At 54.4% G+C, this 26,974-nt stretch overlaps 1 protein-coding gene and 1 long non-coding RNA gene across 5 annotated transcripts in view; one reads left to right on the forward strand and one right to left on the reverse strand.

Moving 5' to 3' along the window:
• Window positions 1-24,337, reverse strand: part of WHRN (whirlin) — an 82,475-nt gene extending 58,138 nt beyond the window's left edge. For all 4 annotated transcript variants that reach the window (XM_072842508.1, XM_072842507.1, XM_072842506.1 and 1 more), the window contains exons 1-2: window positions 23,663-24,337; window positions 1,788-2,006 (exon numbers count right to left, since the gene is read on the reverse strand). In XM_072842508.1, the coding sequence (XP_072698609.1) occupies window positions 1,788-2,006; window positions 23,663-24,337 (894 nt within the window). The remainder of the gene's footprint in view (window positions 1-1,787; window positions 2,007-23,662) is intronic.
• Window positions 15,794-23,520, forward strand: LOC140641006 (uncharacterized). Its single transcript, XR_012037576.1, has 3 exons — window positions 15,794-15,943; window positions 22,479-22,675; window positions 23,225-23,520. It is a non-coding gene; the product is annotated as an uncharacterized lncRNA (long non-coding RNA).
• Window positions 24,338-26,974: the final 2,637 nt, after the last annotated feature.

Here is a 26,974-nt window from a genome sequence, read left to right on the forward strand (position 1 = left end):
CTCTCCCCAGAGTTTACATCCTTCCGTGGCTCCTCACCACCTCGATGGCCTTGCCTTGCTCATTCACACTCCTCTCTGGATTATTGTCTCACTTGTCCTGTGACCTCCAACCTCACCGGGAGCTTCCCCACAGCAGGGCCTCATCTCTCTCGTACTTCTCTGTTCCTCCCTCCCATCGCCGCGTCAAGTGCTCCGCAGGTGCTGAGGCTGACCTTGAAAATGACTCCAGGCCGCAGGCTCCCGGCTGGCTCGAGATTGCCGGGCGGGGAGGGGGCCCAGCCTCCTCTGCCCCAGCCCGCGCTGGCCACCAGGCAGCTCCAGAGGGGGGACCTGCCCACTGGCTACCCCTCTGCTTGCTGCCCAGCGTGGGAGCCACCGCCCGCACGGCGACATCTGCGAGAAGAACACCGAGCCTCGGGGGCGCCCCGGTGGCTCAGCGGTTGAGCATCTGCCTTCGGCTCAGGGAGTGATCCTGGGGACCCTGGATGAGTCCCGCATCGGGGTCCCCGCAGGGAGCCTGCTTCTCCCTCTGCCTGTGTCTCTGCCCCTCTCTGGGTCTCTCATGAATAAATTAAGTCTTTAAAAAATGAAAAAGGGGCAACCCAGGTGACTCAGCGGTCTAGCGCTGCCTTCAGCCCGGGGCATGACCCTGGAGACCCGGGATCGAGTCCCAGGTCAGGCTCCCTGCCCGGAGCCTGCTTCTCCCTCTGCTTCTCTCTCTCTCTGTCTCTACGAGAGAGCCGCGTGCAGGAGGTACACTCCTGGTCTCCGCAGCAACCGTGGCTGGCAAAGCAAACAGCACCAGAGCAAAGTTTAAAAATTGGGGCGTGGGGGGTGTGGAATTACTTCCTTTTCTGGTCTTTTTAAAAAAAATTTTATGTAAACAGTTGCAGTATGAGGGGAGGAGGGCTTCAACAGCCCTGTGCCCCTTCTTCGGGTCACAACAACCCATGGTGCTCGAGAGGCAACATGCCAGCCGCCACCTGCTCCAGCCACACTCTCCGGCCACCCGCTCCAGCCTCCCCTTGCAGCCTCCCCCTCCAGTGGCGTTGGTTCTGTGGATCAAAGCGCCAGCCCTGCAAAGGGGCAGAGAGCCCACACGCTGGAAATCCCTTTCCTCCAGGAGGCGCACCGAGCTCCTCACCTTCAGTTCTGGGACTGCCCTCGCCGGCTACGAGGTGAGCAGTACCAGGTCCTGTTCCCCCCAACCCAAGATGCACAGGGGCAGGAGGTTCCCAGTGGAGCCCTGAGTCCCAGAGCTGCAGGTGGCCACATGCCCAGGAAGCTAAATCATGTTGAATTTACAGGGCAGGGGGGCTCTGAGCTGTCTCTCCTCCCTTTTCCACCCCAGGGGCTAGAACGGGGAGCCGGCAGGATGCAGCTTCCACCATCAGAAGGGGCAACAGCCCGGGGGATGATGATGGGAGTGCATGTGGGCCCCAGAATAAGACATGGAGCAGACCCACGTGGAGCAGTGGTCCGCTCAGGCCCAGACCGTCCCGTTCTGCGTCAGGGAGACGCAACTGGTCTGAGTCAAGCCACGGCCTTTGGGCGCTGGTTGCAGGCTCGTAGCTTGTATCAGAAAGTACATCGCATGGGTCGAAAATAGGAGGAAACCCTTCCGTAGGTTCCTGAGAGGACAGAGCCCCGAAAGAACCAGGCCCCTTTGTCCAGCCTCCAAGAAGCTTCCCTGTTCTGGGTCAGGCAAGGAGAACAGGCCCTCGGGGGGATGAGCCTGCCCCCCCCCCACCCCAACATCCACCCCTCGCCGAGGCCGGGCAGCTCACCTTCTTCTCGTCCCCGCCTTGCAGGAGGTGCAGGGTGCTCCTGGAGTCACCCTCGCGCTGCCTCAGGGTGCTGCCGTGGGTCTGGGGCAGGCCTGAGGGCGGGGAGATGCTGCGGCCCTGGGGGTCCACCCAGGTGTAGATGTGGTTGGTGACGTAGCCCCCGGGGATGCGCCCTGCCGAGTACACGGACAACAGCAGCTTCTTAGAGCCCTTCAGAGCCTAGAGAGAGAGAGAGAGAGAGGGAGGGAGGGACACACGGGTTAGGAGGAAGGGGGCATCGAGGGTCGACCCTCCCTGTTCCCAGAGCTCACGTCTCCCCAGACTCTCCGCCAACCCCACCGCCCCCCAGAGCAGGAGGCCAGCCCCTGAGTGCCCCCAACCTTTGTTTTTCTTCCCCAGCGCTCCATTTTTGTCCTCTGGAAACAGGGACACCCGTTCCGCCCCGATCTTGAAGTGGTCCACGTGTACGGGCCCCCTGCCCCGCGCAGCCAGGCACCAAGAGTTCCCACTACGCGCCTTTGGGAGGCCTGCTTGGCTGGCCCCGGGGGACCTGGCCGGGAAGGGCGGCTCCCCGTGTCTCCGTTACCCGTATAGACTACATCGGGGCCTGGAATGCGGGGTCCAGGCCGAGGGGCCCTACGTGACCAGACCCCCACAAATACCCTGGCGCTGACTCTGACGAGCATCCCTAGTAGAGACCACAGCTCATCCTTGCTGCGCCTACAGTGGAGGGAGACTCCGAAGCCTGTGCCTGGTTTCCCACACACGTTGCCCCCCGCACCCGTTCCCTGCGCTCACTTCGCTGTGTATCATTTCACTGGCGTAAATCTTCTTTTTTTTTTTTTTTTTTTAAGCCTTTATTTATTTGAGAGAGGCAGAGAGAACACGAGCCAGGAGGAGCAGCAGAGGCAGAGGGAGAAGCGGACGCCTGACTGGGGGCGGGATCCCAGGACCCTGAGATCAGGACCCGAGGCGAAGGCAGATGCTTAACCGACGGAGCCTCCCAGGCGCCCCTCGCTGTCACAGATCTTTGTCCCAGGTTCGATGACACGCTGGACCTGTGAGCCCTCCCAGAACCTGAACAGGCAGAGCAGCAACCTTGAGAACGGAGAGGAGGCTGGTGCCTTTGACGAGAACACCATGCAGAGCCGGCCCGGGGAGGGCCTGGGCGGTCACCGCGTCTCCCACGCGTGCCCGCCTCCAGCAGTTCTCAGAAGGGGTCCCTGGGAGCCCCCGATCGGGAGGGACAGAGAGGCAACGAGGATGCAAAGCACAGTCGAGGACACGGGAGGCCAGCCCCAGGCAAGCCACTGCCCCGTGCGCCTCAGTTTCCCCAGCTCAAGACTGTGGGACTAGAAAATCTGACGACCACTCGGGACACCTGGGGGGCTCAGGGGTGGAGCGTCTGCCTTGGGCTCAGGCCGTGACCCCAGGGTCCTGGATTGAGTCCCGCATCGGGCTCCCTGCATGGAGCCTGCTTCTCCCTCTGCCTGTGTCTCTGCCTCTCTCTGTGTGTCTCTCATGAATAAATAAATAAAATCTTTAAAAAAATCTTTAAAAAAAGAAAGGAAGAAAATCTGACAGCCACTCAGGCTGAGACCCTTCCAGAACCTCCAACGCTGGTGTTTTGGGTAAATGTGGGCTTCCAGTGGGTCCTGGAGACCAAGAATATTATCCTCATCCGCTCCTGCCTCCTTTATTGTTCTGGCAAAACTGAACAAACACAAGATTCCCGAAACAGCCGTTGCCGCGCCAGAGCAGGCTCTCGGAAGGTGGGCTGGGTGCAGGGCCCTCGGAGGCCGCGCCGACGGCTGCGCCCACGGCCCCTTCCAGCTAAAACACGCTCGTGTGTGTGTCACGCGGGGGACACATGTTGGCAGAGACAGTCTGAGTTCCTGGTCTCCGTCTTCTTTCTGCCTTTTTGTCTCCATTTTCACCAACAGTCACTTGCTGGTCTTCCAGAGAGGCTCTGAGCCGACAGGCGACCCCCTAAAGGCCCAGGTGAGGCGGGCTCCGCCCCGGAGCACCCCCCCCCAGCTCTCCAGCAGGCTCAGGCCCAAGCGGGGGGCGGACCTGAGATGCCCTCATTTCTCAGAACCCCCAGAAGCTTCTGTCTCCACAACGAGCGGCTCAGGCGGCAGAGGACACTAGGAGCTCTGCCCGGGAGACAGGCCCAGCGCGTCCCCGCCGTGTCCTCCCCTGGCCGGGCCCAGTTCCGCCACCCGGCAATGAGCAGCATGAGGTCACTAATCGCTGGGGTCCCACCCCGGCCTGGCAAGTGGCTCCGGCTAGAAGGAAAGGCTGCAGCCGACGGTCCCGAGGGTCCTGAGCCGGGGCCACAGGGGGATCAGGGCCCTTGGCCTACGGAGCACACACGGCCCCGGCAGCCCTGGGGAGTGAGGACTCAACGCCGTGCCGGCGGAGTCCTGGGGCTCACCCGGGGGCTCCGAGGCTCCCTGTCACCTGGAAGGGACCAAGAGGGCGTGAGAGACCAGGAGGGCGGATGAAGCAGCTGAGGTCGGCGTTGTCACGGCCGCGGGGACGTCCCCAGGGCCCCCAGGGCCGGGCAGGCGGGCATCCTTCCCACGGCTCTGCTCCTGGCAGCCGGCTGCCTGCGGGTGGGGGGCGACCCCCAGCACCCACCCGAAAGCCACGTGGGTGCTCGGCCCGTGCAAGCTGGTGACCGTGAGCCATGCCTCTGTCCGGCAAAGCCGCCTGCACGGCCAGCGCATCTCCTGAACCCGCTGCTCATCGCTGGCCCTCTCTGTGCACCTGCTCCTCTCCTGTAAGAGGATTACAGTCCGCTCTCTCCTCGGGCAGGGGAGCCCCCGTGGCACCGTGCCCATCGCCAAAACAACAGCGTGAGATCTAAGGGCGAGGCCACTACACGCGGGGCGCCCACAGAGGCTAAGCTCCCCGCGCCTGCTCCATCGCGCGTGCGCCGGGAAGCCGGGCCCAGGGCCTGCTGCGTTCCGCGGAGCTCATCGGGGCTCAGGCTCCAGCCGTCGGCCGAGGACTGTGGAGGCAGCGCGTTCTGATTGTGGAAACGCGAAGGATGTGTGTGTGTCTCCAAACTTAATAGCTTGCTACTTGGGTTAATGCTCTCGGGAGGCAAGTCGGCCTCACTCGGCTCCCCAGAGCTGACTCTCCAAGCCCCCAGGTCGCAGACCGGGCCGTGTGGCTCCGCTCAGCAGCGGACGGAGGAACGGATGGGGGCGGCCCCCGCGGAGGGGACGGGGCGCTGTGGGATCACGCGGCACAGGCACACATGCCCCCGTGTCCAAGGGCACGCAACCGACGCGCACGAGTGACGTGGGCCACGAGGTCACAGGACAACGGACTGCGATCCCCGGGGGCACGGGCACAGGACGCGCTCCGGCGAAGTCTCAAGGAAGGGACATCCTGGTGACTCAGCCACCAGGGGCTCGGGACGCAGACCTCAGGGGTGAGGTTTTCTCAGGCACAGAGATGCTCAACCTCAGGAAGAGGGGCCGGTCCGAGACCCAGGCCCAGGTTAGTGATCAGGAAAAGAGGAAAGGATGACACGCGTGCGCTGTCCCCGACCCCACCTTGCCCAGCTGGGCCCCTGGGTTCCGAGTCACTGGGCCTCAACCTGACCCGGCTGTCGGCTTGCTGTGTGACTCGGCAAATGGCCTAACCTCTCTGTGCCTGTGTCTGTACTTCAAATGCAACTATTGGGGTGCCTGGGGGGGTCAGAGGTTGAACGCCTCCCTTCGGCTCAGGGTGTGACCCCGAGGTCCAGGGATCGAGTCCCACATTGGGTTCCCTGCAGGGAGCCTGCTTCTCCTCTGCCTGTGTCTCTGCTTCTGTGTCGGTGTCTCTCATGAATAAATAAATAAAATCTCTTTAAAAAAATGCAACTGTTGTCAAGCATTATTAAGATAACGTAGGGGGGCCCAGCTGGCTCCATCAGAGGAGCGTGCAACTGTGGATCTTGGGGTTGTGAGTTCGAGCCCCGCATTGGGTGTAGAGGTTACTTAAACAAATAAAACTTAAAAAATACACATAACATAGACTTCCTATATATAGTATAAAGCACCTGGCACATAGTAGGTGCTAAATATGAATTTCCTTCCTCAGTCTACCAGCTTCTTCTCCCAAATCCAAGCCCTAGAATTCTCTAAAGTCCTAATCTACGTGGACACAAATACAGAGGCAGTTCTAGCCTCTCTTACAACTTTCCTTTTTTTAATTTTATTTTTAAATTTTTTAAAAAAGATGTTATTTATTTATTCATGAGAGACACAGAGAGAGGCAGAGACACAGGCAGAGGGAGAAACAGGCTCCCTTTGGGGAGCCTGATACAGGACTCGATCCCAGGACCCTCGGGGTCACGACCCCAGCCAAAGGCAGATGCTCAACTGCTGAGCCACCCAGGCGGCGACCCTCTTACAACTTTCCTCATCTGCAGAAACATCCTTCCCTTAATCCATATACTCCCTCACATCTGCCCCGCCTGTGGCATTCAGCCCATTCCCACCACCTCCAGGAGGGCCTCCTGGATCGTGACCGACTCTCCTCCGAGGGCACCCAGCACGGTTTGTTGCCATGTAAACGACGGTCTCCGCCTCACCTTCCTACACCCTGTCTCTGGGACTACAAGCTATGTTCCTTGAGGCACACGGCATGCTCTGTTTTCTTTAGAACCGTTGCCAACCAGATATTTATTGAGCTTTCTGAATGCCAGGCAGCCCCAGGGAATCTTTTAAATGAGGCCGCAGAAAGATCAGTGCAGCTGACTAGGGCCCAGGCAGCCTCGGGTCACCGCCCCATGCCTCTCCACACTCGTGTGCGCACACACACCTCGGGCTCACACAGAACTTGGCGAGAGAAGCAAGAGAGTGGAGACAGGCCGCAGAGAGTCCCGACCCAGCTCTGCCACCTGCCAACGGCAACCTGGTGCAAGTCACTGGGGTGTGGCCCAGTTTTGCAGGCATAAGACCCTATAGGGGTGGTATCCTATCACAGGGTGCTGGTGAGGGTTAAATTAGATTTTTTTTTAAAGATTTTATTTATTCATGAGAGACCCGGGGGGGGCGGGGGCGGGCAAGACACAGGCAGAGGGAGAAGCAGGCTCCATGCAGGGAGCCCGATGTGGGACTCGATCCCAGGACCCCGGGGTCACGCCCTGGGCCAAAGGCAGATGCTCAACCACTGAGCCACCTGGGGATCCCATGGATTATATCAGTGTAAATGCATGAAGTGTTTGATGCCTGGAACACAGGTCAGAGCTGCAAAAGGCTGAGGTCTGATTATTCTAGGGAAGCAGGGTGGCGGCCCCAACGCACCATCCGTGATGACCGCTGCGCATCCTCCCCAAACGTTCTGTCCTCCTTCTCAACAGGTGGACGGACATGTGCAAAAGTACCGTTGCTGATCTTTACATAAATGGACTCACACTTAACATGTTCGCCACCGTGGTTTTTCCAGCTAAAAGGACGTGTGTTGAGGATCTTCGCTCCCCGGTTCCCTGACATGAGCCAGGCTCGTTCTTTGTGCCCTAGGGCACGCTCCCTGCCAGCGGAGCACCACGGCTCAATGCCCACTCCTCCGTTGCTGGACGCTTAGATGGTTTCTTGGGCTTTCCCACCGCAAACAGAGCGACGGTGACACACCTCTTCGTGCATCTGGAAGCACACGCGTGTCTAATCCTCTAGTTGGGGGATGAGTGGAGTTCCCGAGGCCCCAGCGACGCATTTTTTTTCATATGCGCCGGCGTCCCTCCCTGCTCTAGCTCCTACAGGCACCTGCAGGGGGCAGCACTGTGACATCCCAGCCCACCCCTGTGCATCCCCCTCCACGGCTGTGGATGGGGCCAGACGGGCCTTTTCCGATGCCTTTCCCAAAGCAGAGCTCACTCTGGTGCAGGGGCCTCGCCTCCTTTACGCTCTTCCACACGCTCGAGAAATCTCCTGCTTACGGGCAAACCGTGGCTCTATTTTCCAACCGCATCTGGAAACTAGAGGATTGCAGAGCACCGAAATAAAAAGGTATCTTAGGGGGAGGCTTTCCCCCCACCCCACAGAGTTTTCAGTGAGAGGTATAGTCTCTAGGGAGGCCATTCCCAAACAAAGTTCTGCTCTTCCTGGCTTTGAGACTTTAGACAAGCTGCCTCCGCTTTCGACGGGATGCTGCACACAGAGCGTCCTGCACTCGGTAGGGTGCATGGCGGGAGCCCAACACGGTGGCTGGTGTTACTGGGAAGAGCAAAATTACGGGGATGACCACACACTTTATTGTTCCCCTTGCACAGATGAGGAGAGGCGCTCCAGGTGGTGGTGTGACCTATGCAAGGTCATAAAGAGGACAAGGGGGCAGGGCTGGTTGGACTTTCCAACTCACGCTTCTTTCACCAGCAGTGCAAGACGGTTCCGATACCCAAGGCCAGCCCTCTGTCCTGGAGAGGGTCTGAAGAGGGGCCGTGGGGCTTACAGGCTATAAGCAAGGGAGAGAGGCCCCCGAACTCTGGAACCCTGGGCTGGCGCTAGGTACAGCCACATGGGCTAGAGGGACCCTCCCCGTTCAGCCCCACTTGGAGGGAGGACAGAAATGAATGGTGTGGACTCTGTGCCCCAGGGGCGTGTTTTAATATCATGAGAAAGTAAAGCCCTAATTAGCCCTGTCTTCAGAGCACCTTCCTCTGCATCCCATTTTTATCTGCATTAATTACCTCTTACAGGGACCACTAACTGCAAGAGCTTCCCAGCCTCTAAAATCAGTCTCTGCTGGGCAGCCAGGACATCTTTTTTTTGTTTGTTTTTAAGATTTTATTTATTCATTCATGAGAAACAGAGAGAGAGAGAGAGAGAGAGAAAGTAGGCTCCCTGCATGGAGCCCAACATGGGACTTGATCCCAGGTCTCCAGGATCACACCCTGGGCCAAAGGCAGTACTAAACCACTGAGCCACCCGGGCTGCCCGCCAGGCCATCTTTTAAAATGCAGTGGACCCAGCCCCCTGCCTGGAGCATCTGGAAGCCCCAGACCTGCCCATGGGGGTTGCAGGCTGCCCCTTCCTGCCAGACCGGAGGGGCTGGGGGGATCCCAGCAGGGGGAGGGCAATCCCTTCACCCCAGTTGCCAAACAGCCCCCTCACCCCCTGGACCTTCCTCCTCCCTCTATCCCTGACGGTTCTGGCTTTCCCAAACCCCTTTTGATCTTCTGATTCCTCTTGGGTTGAAGCAGACCAAGTTCCCCCCAGGCACCCCAGTTTGGGGGGGTGCCTGTATTTTTTTAATGACACCCCAGTTCCCCACCTGTTCCTCCCTTTTCCCATGCTGCCAACTTCTAGCTGCAGTAGTGACTTTGTGCTTGTCTGTTTAGTTCTGTGTATAAATGGAATGTTGTGGAGATGACCCTTCCTTGCGCCACCTGGTTCCCCTCCCCTTTACCCCTGGTCTTGGCACTCATGGAAACAGGACCAGTAAGGTGCTTCAATTAAAAAAAACCAACACACACAACAATAAAAAGGCTCACTAATGGGAAAAAAAATGCAGTGGACCCTGTTCCTTCCGTAAACTCTCCCGTTGCTTCTGATTTAAAATGCAAACTCCTCGCAGTGTGTCTCAGGCCTGAGCGGCCTGCTGCGGGCCCAGCCCCATCTCCTGTCGCTGCCACCGGCCCTTCTTACAGTAGCAAATGCTCTGAGTTATTTGCAGGTGCTGCTCCCTATCCCTGAAAGTACGTATCTCAACATGTGTATACAGTGGCTATTTAATTTATATCCTTCTCAGTCGCTAGAGGAGTCAGGGAATTCTTCTGTTTTGGTCACAGATGTGTCAATAAATACGAAAGACTGGAGATTGTGGGTGATTCCACAGAAAATGAGAAACAATGAAGAAAAGCAGTTGAGGGGATCCCTGGGTGGCGCAGCGGTTTGGTGCCTGCCTTTGGCCCAGGGCGCGATCCTGGAGACCCGGGATCGAATCCCACATCGGGCTCCCGGTGCATGGAGCCTGCTTCTCCCTCTGCCTGTGTCTCTGCGCCTCTCTCTCTCTCTCTGTGACTATCATAAATAAAAAAAAATAAATAAAAAAAAAAAGAAAAGCAGTTGAAATTGCCTTCCTCCCGAAATGAACTGCCTTTCTTTTAAAACTGGCTGCCAATGAAGAATTTCACCTGAAATACCAATGGATTCTCTAGTGGAATGTAAACAATGCATGCATTTCCCTTTTTGCCTTGGTTGCTAGGGAGCTCACAATTCCACTTGAATATGAAATATCATTCCTCTTAAAGGCAATACACACACACACACACACTTTCCAATATGGTTTCTGGTTTTCTGTACTTTCTAGGTGAAGTCGCTCAATTACTTCTAAAGTACGAAGAAATACTCATTACAAACATATTAACAAGTAAGTAAATAGGATATGTAGAGTTCAAAGAGGATGTTAAACCACACCAATCCTATAAGAGGAGCTCAGGAAAACAACGGCCGAGGGAAGGAATGAATGTGCAAGCACATCCCCAGCATCAGATGCCTCATACGTGTTGCTGGAGGCAGAGATATGTTTTACAGACGCCTGGGCAGTAACTCTGCTTCCTCATCCTACTCCCTCCTTCCACTCCATAGGACTACTTTGCTGCTGCTGCTGCTGCTGACTTTGGCCTAAGAATCATGTCATCTAAAAACATCCCCTTAAATAAAAGTCTGAAAAGCGTTAGTTTATATTCTGCTGGAACGTTGACGTAAGCGAGCGGGGGTATGCTGCGAACTCATGTTACCTGGAAGGACGGTGGCTTCATTTTGGTGTCCCTGACAGCTGCGTGCCCGTTAGGAGACCAGGATCTGGGGCAAAGCTTGCCGCCACATGGCTCACCAGCTCGGGCCCTGTGGCCACATCCCGGGGAAAATCACTTTGGAGGGCAGAGCAGCTGCAGGGGCCCATCCAAGACCCTTCCCTGAGATGCAGCTCAACACAGGCATGAAGCAAAAGTAAGTGGAAGCAGGTTGATCCAACCAGCAAGGAATGTGAATGCACAGAAAATAAAGGCCAGGGGCCAGGGCAGAGAATGACAGCTAGTTAGGAGGGTGGAGAGTAATCAACATCTTCTTTTCCCCTTTTGAGTCTTTAAAAAAAAAAAAAGTTTCTATTTGCCTTTAATTGGAACCTTACAAAGTAGATTTCAAAAAAATCCAACTCTTCATTGCTTCCACTGTCCTTTCTTTATGAGTTTGACCTTCTCCAAAGGCTGTGCGAAGAAGGAAGCGTTTGCTCCCGTGCTAGGAACACCAAGATCCCAGAGGCTGGAACAGGGACCTGAGATTTTAAAGCCTCTGATCTCCAGGATCTTTGCTCCTAAATGTCTCTCAGTGAGTAAAACCTGTGTGAAGAGGGAAAGCCTGAAGGACCAGAGAGAGAAAGAAAATGTTGTCCTTGCGGGTAACGCTATGGGAAATTTGCGAGCGGGTGACACAGGGGCCATTCTCCTTGCAAAACAGCTCAGAAGCTGAGGACTGATTCCAGATTCCAGAAAGATATTGATTCCTTTTTAATGCAATTCTTCAATTATCCACTAAGCCTGGCTTTTAGTCTCTTATAATTTAAGTAAATTGCTTTACAAATGTTCTTTTAAATTTGGTCTCTTTATTCTTTTCCCTTTTTTGGGGTGGGGGAAGAACTAACAAGATTCTAGGAGTCAAAAAAGGATGAGCCTTGATGGGTTTCCAATGTAGTTGTGATCTAGAACCAATGTCCATAGCATATCCATCCATCAGAAAAATCTGATTATATATCAACATTCTCTTGGCCTAAGAGTAGATACATGGATAGGTGTATTCTCCTCAAGGGCACTTAACATTCCTGTCCCTCATCACTTTCTGTGCCTCCAATTTAACTCACCCTCGGCCGGAAGAATCTGAATTCCAGGTGGAGGAAGCAACCACCTAACAGCGACTCCCAACCACCAGCTCTTACAGGAAAAGACTGATAGGTCTGAGGACCTGGAAATGTAACACTCTTGGATTAAACAGGCATCGGACATCAGTAAGTTACACACCAAAGATAAATAAACGTATATATAGTATATAATAATATAATAAATATTAAATAAATAGAAATATAAAATAAACGTATATATTATATAATAAATATAATATGTATGCAACATTGTGCCACACGCTATTTATTACGTACTAAGTGTACGTATGCACAGCTTTTCGAACAATAAACATGCAAAGGAGTTCAACTTCACTGTTTTAAATGATGCAAATTAAAACAAAACACTTTCTTTTTGCCTATCAGATCAGCAAAAATGGGAAACAAATATAATATCCAGTGTTGGCAAGGCTGGGGGGAAAATGAAAGCATCTCATTCTCTGCTAACATTGGTGGAGGGGGCTGTAAAATAACAAACTCTTCCCCCAAGAACAATCTGGCAACAGTTACCAAAGCCTTAAAAATCTGCCTATGCCCAGAACCAATGCCACCTCTAGAAACACAGCCCAAGGCATTTTTAGAGACGGAGCTTACAGATGAATGTGCCAGGACACACTGTCCACGGCAGCAATACGGATAATGTTCAAAAAAACCAAACTGTCCAACAAGAGGAAATGGAATCAATCACGCACCTCTTTGCTTTGACACCTGTTCTAGAAACACGTTCTAGGGCAGAAAAAGAGTCAGACTCAAAAACTGCGTTCAGAATGGCAGTTTTGTAGAAAATCCTCAATACAAATCTACGCACGTAGTCACATGGGAGACTGCAGAGATGGCCATTAGGCTGTCAACAGTGATTATTTCTGGGCGGAGCAGATTATCGATGATTTGGAGGGTTTTTTTTTTTTTTCCTTTTATGTTTTCCTGGGGTTTCCAAGTTCTCTACATTGAACCCATAGCTCTTGGGTCATTAACTCAACGGCGCGCACATATCTCATCGTCAGTGCCCGGGGCGGACTCCTCTACTCCTCGGGTCTCCCGTGAACCAAACACGACGGCCCTTCCTTTGTCCAGCCCACAGTGGGCTGACGACCACGACCTTCCACAGGAGGCCCGGGACACCGCGTTCACGCCTCGCCCACGCGTGGCAGGCCGCACAGACGGATTCGGAGCCTCTGCCAATCAACGGGAGGGTGTCCTAAGTTACACGGGTTTATCCCAGTGCGGGGTGAGCTGAGGTCACAGATAATCTAATTAGGGAATTTCCACAGAGGAGGCACAAAATAAAATCGTGACAAAGGTCAGGGTATGGCAAGAGAGATAAGAGGGAGACGGTGGGGGAGAAAAAGGCAAAACGTGCCCAGGGCCGCGTCTGTACCTAAAGTCTAGTCAGTAAGATGCACAGAGCTCGCCCGGGAAGGGGCCGCGAGGCTGTGGCCCGGGCTGTCTGGTTACTCGTGGGGTTTCTAATCAGTGGCTGCAACACCGTTTTTAACAAGAAAAAAAAAAAACATTCAGAGAAGAAGTGTACAGTTACCCAAACGTGGCTGGGCCAGCGCGGTGCTCGGCTGCACACCCGGCAGAAGGTGGCAGTGAGCACACGCTTCGGACACCGCACGGACTCGTGCGCTCGGTACCAGAAGCTCGGGAGCATCTCACGTGCTATGCACATTATACCAGAAGAGTCCCCCCGGCAGGAAAAGACCCCAACACGGTGGTGTGGCCAGAGCGGGCAATCGTGAAGTGTTCAAAGGCACAGATGCCTCCGGTGCCTTCACAGGCCGCCTGTAGGGTCACTCGTGTCCGCGATCTACGGGTAAGGAGACTGCATAGGGCACTTAGAGACTTGCCTGTCCTTGGACTATTGCTCCCATTACAACTTTGTCGAAGCGGAATTTCAGAAGCAGAGAGGTTAAGGAGTTTGTTCAAGGCTCCACAGGTACAAAGGGGCAGAGCCAGGCTCTGAACCCAGAGCACCCGGCTCCAGAGCCTGGGCTTGAGCATCCAGATGGGAGGCCGCTTTGCCCTGGCGTCGGAATGACTGCCACGTCCCCTCACGTCAACAAAAGCTGGCTTTAATTCCTGGCTCTGCCCCGTCCACCTCTGTTGACGATAGGCAAGTGACAAGCTTTGGGCAATTTCCTGTACAAGGAAGGAATCAAAGTGGTGCCTACTTTGAACCTGTTGGGCTGTGGCGAGGGCCAAGTGAGTTAATACATTGGAAAGTACAGAGAATGTCATCTGGATTATTGTAAGCCCTCAATATAAAAATTATTATGGGCCGCAGAGCCATTCAAGGAAAACTAGGAGATGCATCATCTGTGTCCAACGAGTGAGGCAGGTCCCTATGCTAACAGGGCAGCAGAGAGAAGACAGGGGTTCCCGCAGGTGGGGCAGCTGAGGGTGGGCGGGATGAACCACTGGGGCCGGCCTCACAGGGCCACGGTGTCCACAGGTGCCCAGAGACAAAGCCGGCTTTCAGGGGAGGGCGCGCTGCCTGTCTGGTCACGTGTGGACTGCACTCGGGACAGCCAAAGAGGACTGTCTGCAGGTAACAGGGAGCTGGAACACCAGGTTCAGGAGGGGGCTTCGCAGCTCCACACACATCTAGAAAGTGTGCCCTGCCTCCAGGATGCTGAATGGATGTGTGGGTAGATGAGCAAGCCGGGAGACAGCCAGCCAGCCAGGAGGCCGCTGCACTCCGGCCTCCAAGGGTCCAAGGGCAGGGAATGGGGGAGTGTGGTCTGGGATGAGCTGGGGACAGATCAGGCCTGGAGGGCCCGACACCCCCGGGTGCAATCCCCAACAGGGAGCCCGTAGAGAGGAGAGCGGGTCAAGGCCAGGAACTTAGGAGATGTCCACGATTTGTGGGCAAGAGGATGAGGTGCCCTGAAAGGGGTCAGGAAGAAGCCAGGACTTCCGCAGCAAATAAATGCTATTCCTAATACTGGGGATGAGCTGGAAATGGAAAAAGAAGTAAATGAAGATGCCAAAGGGAGGCCCAGACCCTGTTCAGAGACAACACAGGAGAGAGGAAGGGATTTGTGGGGAACCTGAACATCCTGACTTAAACCCCCAGGACCTGAAGAACTCATGGAGGGAGGAGAGGGTTTCAGAGGGTCTGGGAACACCTGGGATCGGCTTGGGGCCCCCTGAGGAGAGACAGGAGGTGGTAGGAGAGATGGAGCAAGGATGATGGTCATGCCAGGCTCAGACATGCTGCAGGACACCACCTCCCACCCCCCCATGGGCCCCCACATGATGGAAATGGCAGAAGGAAAGCCCCTCCCCAGACTTCCTCACTTCCCCCACCTGTGTGGGAGGGTAATTCCTGAAACCTGGACCACTTTCTTCTCCTTTCTTAATCAGAAACCTCCTAATGAAGCCCCACACACCACTGCAGATGTGGTTCGAATACATTCCAGGTTTTGGCTTGTCTTTTTTTTTAAAGTACAGATGCCATATTGTCGAAATTCACCACGTTCAACCTGCATTAATTGCTTTAATGGGTTCTGGAAAAGCAGCCACCTTCTCTCCCTTCTCATCAAGGCCCCTGGGGAGCCCAGCAGGGAAGGATGCTGGGGAACAAGGACGGGGAGGCAGCTGATCTGGGCGCCACGCGGTCACACACTGGCCTCTGAGCCGTGCACCTGCCCTGCCGCCCCACATTTCTAAGGGAGGTCGGGACATACAATTCCATCCAATCCCTGGACTTTATGACCGCTGTAAAACAAAGATGCAGATGCCAAAATCCAAATAGGAGCAATTACATTTTTAAAGAAACCCTGTCTGTGTGGGAATATTGACCACATTTAGTAAATGACTCTGCAATTCAAGCAGCTACAATGCATCAAGAGGGCCCTGAGCCCCACTCTTTTCTTCCAAAGGCACCTTTTTTCTTTTTTTAGACTAAGCAGGCACAACAGAAGACTTTCAAAGCCAAGAGGATGCAGTCAATAACATTTTTCATTACAATGCCTGCAGTGGGACCTCCGCGGTCCCCTATCTCTCAAACTTTTGATGTGTGACAGCATCAATAACCTGTTTGTGAGGGCTAGGAGCCAAGTTCAAGGGGGAGGGGGGGGTCTGTGTCACAGAGAGGCCAAGGGAGCTGCTCAAGGTCACAGCCAAGTAACACAGTCAGATGAACCCATCTCTAACCTCTTGGGTACAGACCTCTCTTCCCTGGATTGTCCAATATATCAGCTGACCTTGCACGTCTAGAATCACGCTCCAGAACAGCTAAGGATGCGGACAGGGTGGGTCCACCTCTCTGGTCTGTGGATAAATGTTGGGGGTGGGGGCAGAAACCAAAGGAAGGTGGTGAGCCCCAAACCTCAGTGTCACTAAGACTTCCCTAGGGAGCTTGTTCATGCTCGGGCAAGCTACATTTCTGACGCACCACTTCCAGAGTATCTGGAAACACCCTTTTAGATGTCACTTGACTATGTTCTTCCCTGTAACCCGCAGCTTTAGAATCTGGTGAGGAAGACATCCTGGGACTTGTTTAGGGGAGGCTGAAATATCTGCTCTGCGTTCAAAGTTGAGAGGATGCTGATATTACGAAAATTCAGGTAGAGAGGAAAAATAACTAAGAAACCAGCTGCCAGCTGAAGCAAAACCACAGCCAATTTAGCAGAAGGAACACAAATTCTCAAAGGGGAAGGAGGTAAAGAGGTTGGGGACTGGAAAAGCAGAAAAAAATAAATTCACTTGTGCTTTCCCGATAGAGGATAATGCAGCTTTTAAATGTACGCATGGTGAGCAGGAACGTGGCCTTTACCTGAAGTGCAGGGGTTTCTTGAAACCTGAACAGTGCTGGGTTTTGTCTCTTTTTTTTTTTCTTTTTTTTAACAAAACACCAGAAGATATATCTCACCCAAAATTGGTTCATTGATTGCTTCAGAATGCGTAAATGATTCTATTTTGGAATCACAGACACAGGCTGCAGAAATAACCCACTTCTGGGAATGTGGTTTTAAAATTAAGAGCAAAGCAACAAATGAACTAACCGAAGAGGTCTTGGAGGGTGGACTGGGCCGCGGAGGATGGGAAAAGCTCTTTTCCCAGGCACAGAACACGTTGTGTTTTGTTTTGTTTTGTTTTGTTTTGTTTTGTTTTAAAGGCCTCTTGCTAAAGTAGTGTATAGAGTTTCCTATTTACCAGTCTTTGTACCTATGAAGTCATACGATTCCATACCCATCCCAGGAGGGCAAGTGGGAAATGGCTATGCCTAGTTCACAGCTCCAAAGACTGAGGAATCCAGAGATGTCATGTGATCTGCTCACAGCCACACAGTCAGCTTCACGGTAACGCACACATCAGAGCCGATAGTGCTCCTCGATCTTCTCCCCCAGCACCCGCTGCCTGCCTTGCAACACGTGGCCTTTCTTCAGACATCACACCCGGGAACCGAGGAATCCTGAACTCGCCAGCACCGCATTGGATGCAAGCTCATTCCATGCCTTCGGCGAATGTTTATTAAAGCGCCTACTGTGTGCCAGGTACTGTGGAGGTGCCGGGCCATGTGAGGGAGCAGAGCAAGGCAGGCCAAATCTTGGTTTGCGTGGAGCTTATTTGTAGTTGGGGAAGGCACAGGACAAACAAACGCGGTGAAATGTCCTTCTAGCAATGACAAGCGCGCTGAAGGTAATTACAGCAGGATAAGGGGATGGAGCGGGGGCCTGTTTTGGAGAGAGGGTGGTGGTGATGTGGAGGCATGTGCATGTTACAGCACTTAAACCCCTTGGTGACCTGCGGCCACGGGTGGGTCCGTACCCCACCCCCATGGCTAACCGAGGGCAGGGGCACTGGTACTCTGAATTCCGAGGACCAGCCACCAGCCTGTGTGCCGGATGCTGCTCAGAGCTCGTACGGATGAAAGGTTCCCACGTGGACAAACTGGGCTAACACATGCCACCTTCCCTTGATGCATGGCATCAGACTCCCCACTTAATAAAATGAAGCCTTTGGATGGTTCCTAAAAGGCTCCTGAATGTCAGGCACAAAGTATGACATCTGCTTGCCTTCCAGCAGGGGGCCTGGCGGCGGCGTCTTCCAGAACACTGGCTGCATAACAGCCGGTGCTGGGTCCCAGGCAGGAAGGTAGGGGAGAAGGGTCCCACTTGGTTCCTAATCCCAATGGTGACGCCGAGCTAGTCAAATGTCTCCTCCTGGACCATGACCTTCCTGGCCTCCCTGCCTCCCCTGGAAGGAGAAAGCACCGGGCACACGGGAGGCACTCACTCACTGACGCCAGCCTCTGACGCCAGCCTCCTCTCTTCCCAGTAGCGTTCCAGTAAAGCAAAGTTCAGACACAAGTGCACTGGCCCCATGGTGCTGCCTCCCGCAGCTGACGCCAGGAGAGCACAGGAAACAAATGGTCTGACTCCTGTTCTCTGCACCCTTTGCCACCTGCCCTGCTGTAAAAGTAAAATGACATGTCTGCAGCACGGGAATCTTTAAAAAGCAGCCCCCACCCTGCGGCACAATTACAAGTCTGTGTGAGCTGCATGTTAACATCAGATTCTTGCTTGGGGGTTTAATAAAAAAATAAAAAGAAAAATTTAAAAAGGAAGAAAAAGAGTCGGTTTTGAAAGATTGGTATTTCAACCTCCAACCACCTCCAGCCGTTAAATGTCATTCCTTCTAATCAAATTCTCCGGTCCTTGCTGGGCACTAGTTTGGGATCCCTGAGCAGTGGAGACCAAACGCTGCCCTTCCAGGCTATGAAAGATCCTTGCTGGAAAGCCAGTTGGAGCCTAATCTCCCCACGGATGCCTGCTTCAGTGCAAAGCCCTCTGCAGGGCAGGGTGGGGGGTGGATTATGACTCTGGAGCTGATGCACATGGTGCTGGGCGCATAAGCAGACAGGCCTGTGAGGGGCTGCGTGCACGTGACAGGTGTGTACAGGCTGTGTGCCGTGTGGCGGAGGTGGAAGGCAACAACACACACAAAATCCAATTAGTCGGGGGTTAAAGGATCATACTTATCTTTGCAGCTCCATCCAAATGATGAATCTCTGGCAGGTAATAAACAACGCCAGGTTTGTGGCAAGAGAAAAGTGACAGAAAAACAAGCAGCTGACACTGGGGTAATTCTCTATCTCTTTCGTGTCCAGCTTAAAGTCAAGAGGCAGGAATCTTCTACGATAATAATATCAATTCCTAAAAAACAAAACAAAACAAAACAAAACAAAAAAACAGAACAAAACTAAGGGCATTCTCTTCCAGCCGACAAAATGCTGCTTTTTATTTGGAGAGGAAATAACCAGTTGAAAAAGGATTGTGTCCTACCCGGGCACTGTAATTGTCTAAAACCCTGAGTATCAGCTTGGGCCACATAAATAAATAAGATTAAATTAAAGAAATGGACCCTCTCAATGTACTGCATCACGCTCTGGATCCAGCAAGCAAACATCTATTCAGCGAAGAGCTTATTAATAGTGAGCTTTCAGCATGTCACTGCTGGCAAGGCCCCCAGGACCCAGGAAAGAGGACAGGGCCAGAGGAAAGTCTCTGCGTACCCGTGAACACATTACCCGTGGCTTCCAAATTGGAATACACTAATAACACCAGTGGGAGAAGCTGCATTTCAGATACAAAGTTGCAAGTGGTAATAATCTATAATGGCTTCAGCTAACCATGTACAACAGGAAAATGACAAATGTGTCATTTAGAATGTGCCGGGCTAAATGCAATGACTTATATTAATACGGACAGGTTCTTTGCGGGTCATCATGCAGAGGGAGGGAGGGTGTCATAACTCTGATTAAATGAAAGGGCCACTGTTTTTAACTTCTGGAACGTTTCAAAGTCTAACATGCCCCTCGGATGCCCCCGGGGGGGGGGGTGCCGAGATTGTAATGAAGCCATTTCATTTTCATCGAGATGAAGCACACACATCCACACACACATCCCAGCAGCACCCCGCTACCCCGCATCCCGTTACCCGCAGAATTAGGGACTCGTGGGGCCAGCGGGTAAGTGAATGGGATTTTGAGGGCTCCCGGGGCAGCGCCGGGCCCGCCTCCATCCTATGCTCGTCTTCTCGCGGACTCCGGAACGGCTCTAGGGTTGGTGTTCTCGGGCCCAGGGAGGGCAGTCACGCTCTCATCATAACAGGGTGCAACCCGTCAATCTCCTGATTTAGTGGGAGGCTACACAACCGCGCCAAGATCCTCATCGCCCAGTCCTTAGCCAGCGTTCCTAACTCTGCCTTAAAGGAAATCGGTTCCAAAAGAACAAGAAAACACCAGATTAAATATTCTAGATGCCTTCTGCATAGCACATACGGATCAAACCACAGATTTCTCAGAGCCCAGAAGGGACCCTGGGCAGCCACTGGCCCATCCAGCCTTGGGCACGGAGAGGGTCGGTGACTGGCCCAAGGTTACAGCAAGCGTGTGGCAGAGGCCCAGTGCAGCATCCCTGGTCTGTGGGCTCCTTGGCTAACTTACCACGCCTTTTTGGCTGAAAAGCTTTGAGAGGTCTACTTTATTATTATTATTATTATTATTATTATTATTATTATTAGATTGGCTCTTGTTCATTCAAGATAGATTTTTCAAAAATCAAACATTTCAACATAATTGCAAATAGTAAATGGCTTGCCTTATCTGGACCTGTCACTGTTGATTTAGCAAATAGCCTTCAAGAGAGGGATGGGAGCCCCCTGGAGAGAGGATCAGAATCCTCGCTGAACCGCTCTGTGCAACAACGGATACCTGATTTGTAAGAGAGAGAAGTGGAAAAACTTTGTATGTTCAAGCTCCTCTGTTCCCTGGGAGGAGGTGACCCTCTCTGATTCACGAATTCACTGATTCCTAAAATTTAATTTTCTTTGTATTACACACACACACACACACACACACACAAAAGCTTTCCTTCGGGAAAGCTCCTTGTATCTGCAGAATAAGGTTTTGGGATTGAAAACACATCTCAAGAACCAAAACAGAAACAACCGAAGTGTAGACTGACAGATGAAGAAAGAAGGTACACACAACGCACACACACAGACACACACGCACACGCACACGCAGTGGAATATTATTTGGCCACAAAAAAATAAACGAATTCTGCCCTTTGTGACAACATGGATGAACCTGGACATTACACTAAGTGAAATAAACCAGACACATAAAAATAAATGCAGGACGATCTCACTTACATGTGGAATCCAAAATAAGCCTAACTCACAGAAGCAAAGAGCAGAGCAGTGGTTACCAGAGGCCAGGGGTGGAGGAAACAGGAAAATGTTGGTCAAAGGGTAGACTCTCAGTTAGAAAATGAGTAAGTGCTGGGGAGGATCTAATGCACAGCCCGGTGACTATAATTAATAATTCTGTATTGTATGCTTGAAATTTGCTAAGAGAGTACATCCCAAGTGTTCTTAACCATAGAAATAAAATAACTGTGTGAGGTGATGAGTAATTTAGCTTGACTAGGGTAACCCTCGTACAAGGGACAGGTATCGCAAATCACTACACTGTACGCCTTAACTATACACAATTTTTATTTGCCACTTCTACTTCCATAAGGCTGGGGCAGAAAATAAACAGACGAGTAAATTAACAAATAAAATCACACCGAAGAAGAAAGAAAACGTGTCTTGTGCTAAATGCAATGTGGCACATGGAGCAGAAAAGACAGAAAAAGCGGTGATACTCGAATCAAGTCTGATGTTTGGTTGAGAGGAATGTAACTTTATCAGAAAATCCCTGACACGGTGCCCGACAGCAGTGTAGCCAATAAAGAGGGCCTGGAAGTGGAGAAATCCGGGTTAAGGGCCGTTTGTAACCAGCAGAGAGGCCGGGGCCTCTTGTGGCTCTCGGTTAAGGGACTTAATGCCCTCACTTTTGTGGAGATGTGTCAACCGCGCCGGGTGTTCTAGGCTGTCCTGAAACTGCCTGCCCATCCTGCAACCCGGAGGTGCTCGCAGAGGCCACAGAGATGAGGTCCCGCCTCCTCCGTTTTAAATTCCACCCACGGAAAGTCTGTTCTCCTGTCCCCCTGCAGTTAAGGTGACACAAAGCAGTATTCATTTTGCCTGTTGCTTCTGTAGGTTGCAAAGGGGTGCGTTCCGGGCAGGCTGTGTCTGGCGCTGGCCGGAAGAAGGGCACCCCGAGGCAGGAGCTCCTCCTGCCCTGGCCGGCCCCTCCGTAGGAAAAGTGACAGTCGGGGACACGGTGGGCGTGGGAAAGTGGGTACTGCTCAGCTCCCAGGGCTCCTGCCCCCATCCAAAGGCAGTTCTGCTCCTCTGGGTGCTCAAAAACCATGCCATGGAGAGTTTGCGTTTTACTGGAGCAGCTAAGGCCCGCCCTGAGTCACAGAGTTAGGGGGAGCAAGGTGAGCCTCCCTCCTTCAGGGAGGCTCAGACACGCCATGCAGGGCAACACCCACCCTGGAGGGCCGAGCTGAAGCTCCCGCCCCGGCAGCTCCTTCGGCCCCTTGGTGTGTCTGACGCTGGGATGCAAACCGACAGGTGAGCCTGTGTTATTAACGTCCAGGTTACCTGAGGCCTTTCCAACGTCTGGCACCTTGTGACGAGTTAGTTTGCCACTAAAGAAGATTGCCACTAAAATTGAATCCACGTTTATAACTGACCATTTGGACCAAGTTATCTCTCGAGTATAAATTTATCATCTGGAAACTCTAGACCTTTTAGGGCCAAAGGCTAACAGACTATTTCTTTATAAACATATGGAATGTCAGATAAGGGGAAAAGATTGATACTGGGGGGAGGAGAGAGAGGACAGACGCATGGAAATGCACAAGAACCTCTGTCTGACCACAGGTCACCGCATGGGGCCCAGGAAGTAGCCCTGGACCTCTGCGGCCTGGCCACTTCCCAGCAGCCAGCAGGCCCTCAGCCGGTGTCCTGACCACCTGCACCGAGGAGGACTCAAGGCATGGACAAAAGGCGTTGGTAGTGAGAAGCTGGGTCACAGGATGCCCTAAGCCCCTAGGAAGCATTTTCCCTGCACGAGCTGAGTATGTCACTGTTTTTTTTCCCCCCAAATCCTTTACTTCCTGTACAAAGGTGGGTGAAGGCCAAGGTGGCATGTAGGTGTGTGTGTGCAAACACCCCCAAGGAAGGGATCCTTGAGTCCCCATGTACACCACCCTCTACCCATCTCATACTCCAACTGGTTGCCAACAGCCCTAGGCGTGAGATTAGCAAACTCCAATCTACTTTAAACAGCTTGATTAAATCCCTAGGAGACCGCTGTCGGGGGGTTATTTTTCTCAATTAACAGACACAAAAAGCGCAACCACTCTCAAGGGGGTGGAAGATTTATTCCTGACATTCGGGCAGGGGCCTCCTTTCCAACAAGGTTAGGGACACCGGGCCCAGTCGGCTGCCCCATTTTCCAAGCGGAAGACCCAGGGGTCTTGGAGAGGAAACGTGTCTGGTCCCAGGACACACAGCCTGGGACACACAAACAGCAGAGCCAGGTTAGAGCCCTAGGATCTAACTGTGGATCAGCAGGGCGGCCTCCTCGGCCGTGGGGTGCTACAACAAAACTTTCTCTCTTTCAGGGGCATGAACCCTACCAAAGGATGAGAAGAGCAAACAGCACAAGTGGAGAGACACCGCTGATCACTGAGACATGCCAAGAAGGGGTCCTTACCTTTTTTTCTTTAAATGCTCATGAGAATCCCTGTGCCTTTTCACGCTACATTTGTCTGAGTATTTGACAACATCTGCCTCCCCCCACACTGCCAGCCTTTGTACCCCCCACGGAAGCGGGTCCACGCCTGTTTCCCCCCCATCACCCTGTGGGCACCGCAGTGCCCGGCATCTATTTGCTAAAACCAAACAAAACTAGACGTTCCTGTCTTAAAGAAGCGTTTTAAAAGATAAATAAATAAATAAGGACGTGGCCCAGAAAGACCAGGTGAACCGCCTACGGCCACGCACAGGCAGGGAGCTCCGGTGCCTCCGTCCCCGCCCTCCCCTCCCCGGCGCAGCCTTACCTTGACCGCCTCGGCGTGGGTCACCCGGGCCAGGGACTTGTCGTTGACGCGCAGAATCTGGTCCCCGACCCGCAGCCCCTCCTTCTCGGCCAGGGAGCCCGGCTCCACCAGCGACACGTAGATGCCCACGCCGTGCTCCGCGCCCCCGCGGATGCTGAAGCCCAGGCCCTCGTGGGCCCTGGCGCGCCGCAGGCTCACCAGGCGCACGTCCCCGGGCCCCGCGCCGTCGGGGCCGCCCCAGGCCGGCGGGCGGCAGGAGGAGGCGGCGGCGGCGGCGGCGGCGGCGGCGGGCAGGTAGAGCCCCTCGGCCGTGTACTGGTCGAAGAGCAGCTGGTCGGAGCGCGGGATGACCAGGCGCAGCAGCGGCAGCAGGCGCCGCTTGCCCGGGCTGTCCAGCAGCACGCGCAGGGTGCGCACCAGGTCGAACACGTTGCGGCGCGCGTGGTAGGCGTTGAGGCAGTGCGTGAACTGCTCGCGCTCCGCCTCGCTCAGCAGCGCCGTCAGCGCCCGGTGCAGCTGCCGCACGTTGGCCGACAGCAGCCGCAGCCCCGCGCCCCCGCCCGCGCCCCCGCCCGCGCCCCCGCCCGCGCCCCCGCCCGCGCCCCCGCCCGCCGCCGCGCCCGGAGAGCCGCTGGAGGACGAGCTCCCCGACAGGCCGTCCAGCTGCGCCTTCATGGCCCCGCCGAGGCCCGGGCGCGCGCGGGGGGAGCCGGGCCGGGGCGCCGGGACGGGCGCAGGCTCCGCGGGGAAACGGAGGCAGCCTCCCGGGGCGGGCGGGGGCGGGCGAGGGACCGCGTCCTGGGGTCCGAGGGGCTGCAGCCCGGGCGACGCGGAGGCGGAGGCGGAGGCCCGGGACGCGGCTGGAGCCCGGAGGTCGCGGAGACGGTGCGGCCGGAGTCCGGGGGGCGCGGAGGGAGGCGGCAGCTACATCGCGGAGGGCGCCGGGGCGGCGGGAGTCGGGCGCGGGGGGCGCAGCGAGGCGGGCCGCCCCGTCACACGGCGCCCGGGGCTCCCCCGGCCGGGCCGCCCGCTCCTCCCGGGCTGCGGGCCCCCGAAGTCCCCAGTCGGCGTGCGCGGCGCCCTGCCCGGAGCCCCCCGAGCCGCAGCCGGTGCAGCCGCCGCAGCCGCCCGCCCGGGGCTGCGGGGCATGTCCGGGGCTGCGGCGGCCCGGGGACCCCCGCGCGCCCCCCGCGCGCCCTCCCCGCGCCCTCCCCGCGCCGCCGGGGCGCAGGCGGAGCCGGGACTTCGCGAACTGTTGAGCTGCCCGGGGCCGGTGTTGCAGCGAGTTCCGACGCCGCCGCCGTCGCCCCGGCCCCGGCTTGGCCCCGCCCCCGCCCCGCCCCTCCCCCGCGGCCGCCCCCTCCCCCCCCGCGGGCTCTTCAGGAAATGACGTCCCGCCTCGCGCCTGCCGGTTGCCTGGAGACGGGGTGAAACAGTCCAGCCCGGGGGAAGAAAGGGGTGAAAGTGATGGGGGGTGGGGGAGGAGCTCCGGGGCGCGCCCCTCCCGCCTCCCCGCTCCAGTGCTGCGCCCCGAGCCTCAGCCTCAGCAGCGCTTTGGAGCAATTAGCCGCCTGGAAGCTAATTCACAATCGTGGGGGGGCGGGGGGGCGCGGCAGGGGAGGGGGGAAGCCAACTTTTTTGCCACTGAAATGCTAAACGCTCCAGGCTCGGCGTGGAACCTCCAAAGAGCCTCCAAAGAGGCGCGCCCCTCCTGCACGCCCAGGCGCACAAGTGCGAGGGGTTTGTGCGGGGCGGTCGGTGCACCTGCTGTGTGCGAGACCCACACCCAAGCCTGTGGGTGCTGGCGCCCGCCGGGCGACCCCCCGTGCAAGGGGAGGTCAGGCTGCACCACCGCCGGGGAAATGCAGGCGCACGCAGTCCGCATTCACACAAACGCGGGTGGGTGCGCGCAGACCCGGTGAGATCCCAGTAAGGGGGGGGATTGCACATCGCTGTCGGCGTCCTGGTTGTGCTCCCGTCAACACGGGGGGAAACATGGGATGTCTGAGTATTACTTCTTTCACCTTCATGCGAATCTGCAAAAAAATTATTTTGGAATGTATATGAAGGAGTCGGGGAGACAAGCACTCTGTGCCTTCCCATCCCAAGACGACAGGGGACCAGGGGACGGGAGTGCAAGGTGTGGCCTAAAGCTCTCCTCTCCCACCCCACTCCCCCAGATGTGATCCAAGTGAAAGTCCTGTGCTTTTATTCCAAGGTGGCTTTCCAAGGAGCCCATTGGTGTTCCTCCCCCCACCGCCACATCCCTTCCAATCAATGGACTCTCCTAAACTATTCTTGGCTTTATTGTCCCTAAAAACAGAGTGGAATTACCAGTGCGAATTTCTATCTTGGGGAAAGAGAGATTGGATATCACCTAACGGAGTAGTTTGAGCTGGCCCTGGAAAGATGGAGCGTTCGCTCCTTCATCCACTTACTTATTCGGTCGCTCCTTTATTTGGTGGTTTCCAAGCACCTGTTGGGTCCTGGGTCCTGTCCTGGGTGCTGGAGACACTGGTTTAAAAAAAGGAGCACTGAGAGGGGGCACTTGACGGGATGAGCACTGGGTGTTATTCTGTATGTTGGCAAATTGAACACCAATAAAAAATAAATTTATTATTAAAAAAATAAAAATAAATTAAAGGAAATCGCTTTAAAAAAAAAAAAAAAGGAAATTGCCAATTTCAAAGAGATCACTGTTTCGCAGGGGAGAAAGACCATGTGAATAAAGTTAAAAACCAGCATGGTAAGTGTCGTGATGGCTGAGAGAGCCCGGGGTTAGGGGAGGGGAAAATTTGAAGGCCTTTATCAAAGAGGTGACACCTGAACAAAGGTCCCCCTAAGGAGAATGGACTTTCTTTGCTGGGCTTTGGGTAATCACAGAAGGATTTTCAGCACTGTCGGGTTAGTGCATGCCCAAAGCTGAGGCTGGGAATTGAAGCTACTCCCCACCCCCCAAATCTTCACCTCTCTTATTCACTTCCCTAAGACAGATCTAGGTTAAATTAATATCCAATGAACATATTGGACAGAGTGTTTTAAATAACCAGTTAAGCTACCTTGGGACATATGTATGTCTCACAGCCCTCAGTTTAGCAGCTAATGCTGTGTGTCATTCTTCCTCCTCTTAACTGCCATTGAAGAAGCCTTTGATGCCACTTGGCAAAGGTACTTAGATTAAAAAAAAAATCTCTCCCACTCCCCAAATATACAAATGGCATGCCTCAAAATGACACCAAGCAGGGCTTAATTATATGCAGTTCAGGTTTTCTGCAAATGTATTTCATGCTCGGCTTTCACTTAGTTTGTGTT

The sequence above is a fragment of the Canis lupus genome, chromosome 10 (genome assembly GCF_048164855.1).
Source record: "Canis lupus baileyi chromosome 10, mCanLup2.hap1, whole genome shotgun sequence".
Classification (NCBI taxonomy): domain Eukaryota; kingdom Metazoa; phylum Chordata; class Mammalia; order Carnivora; family Canidae; genus Canis; species Canis lupus.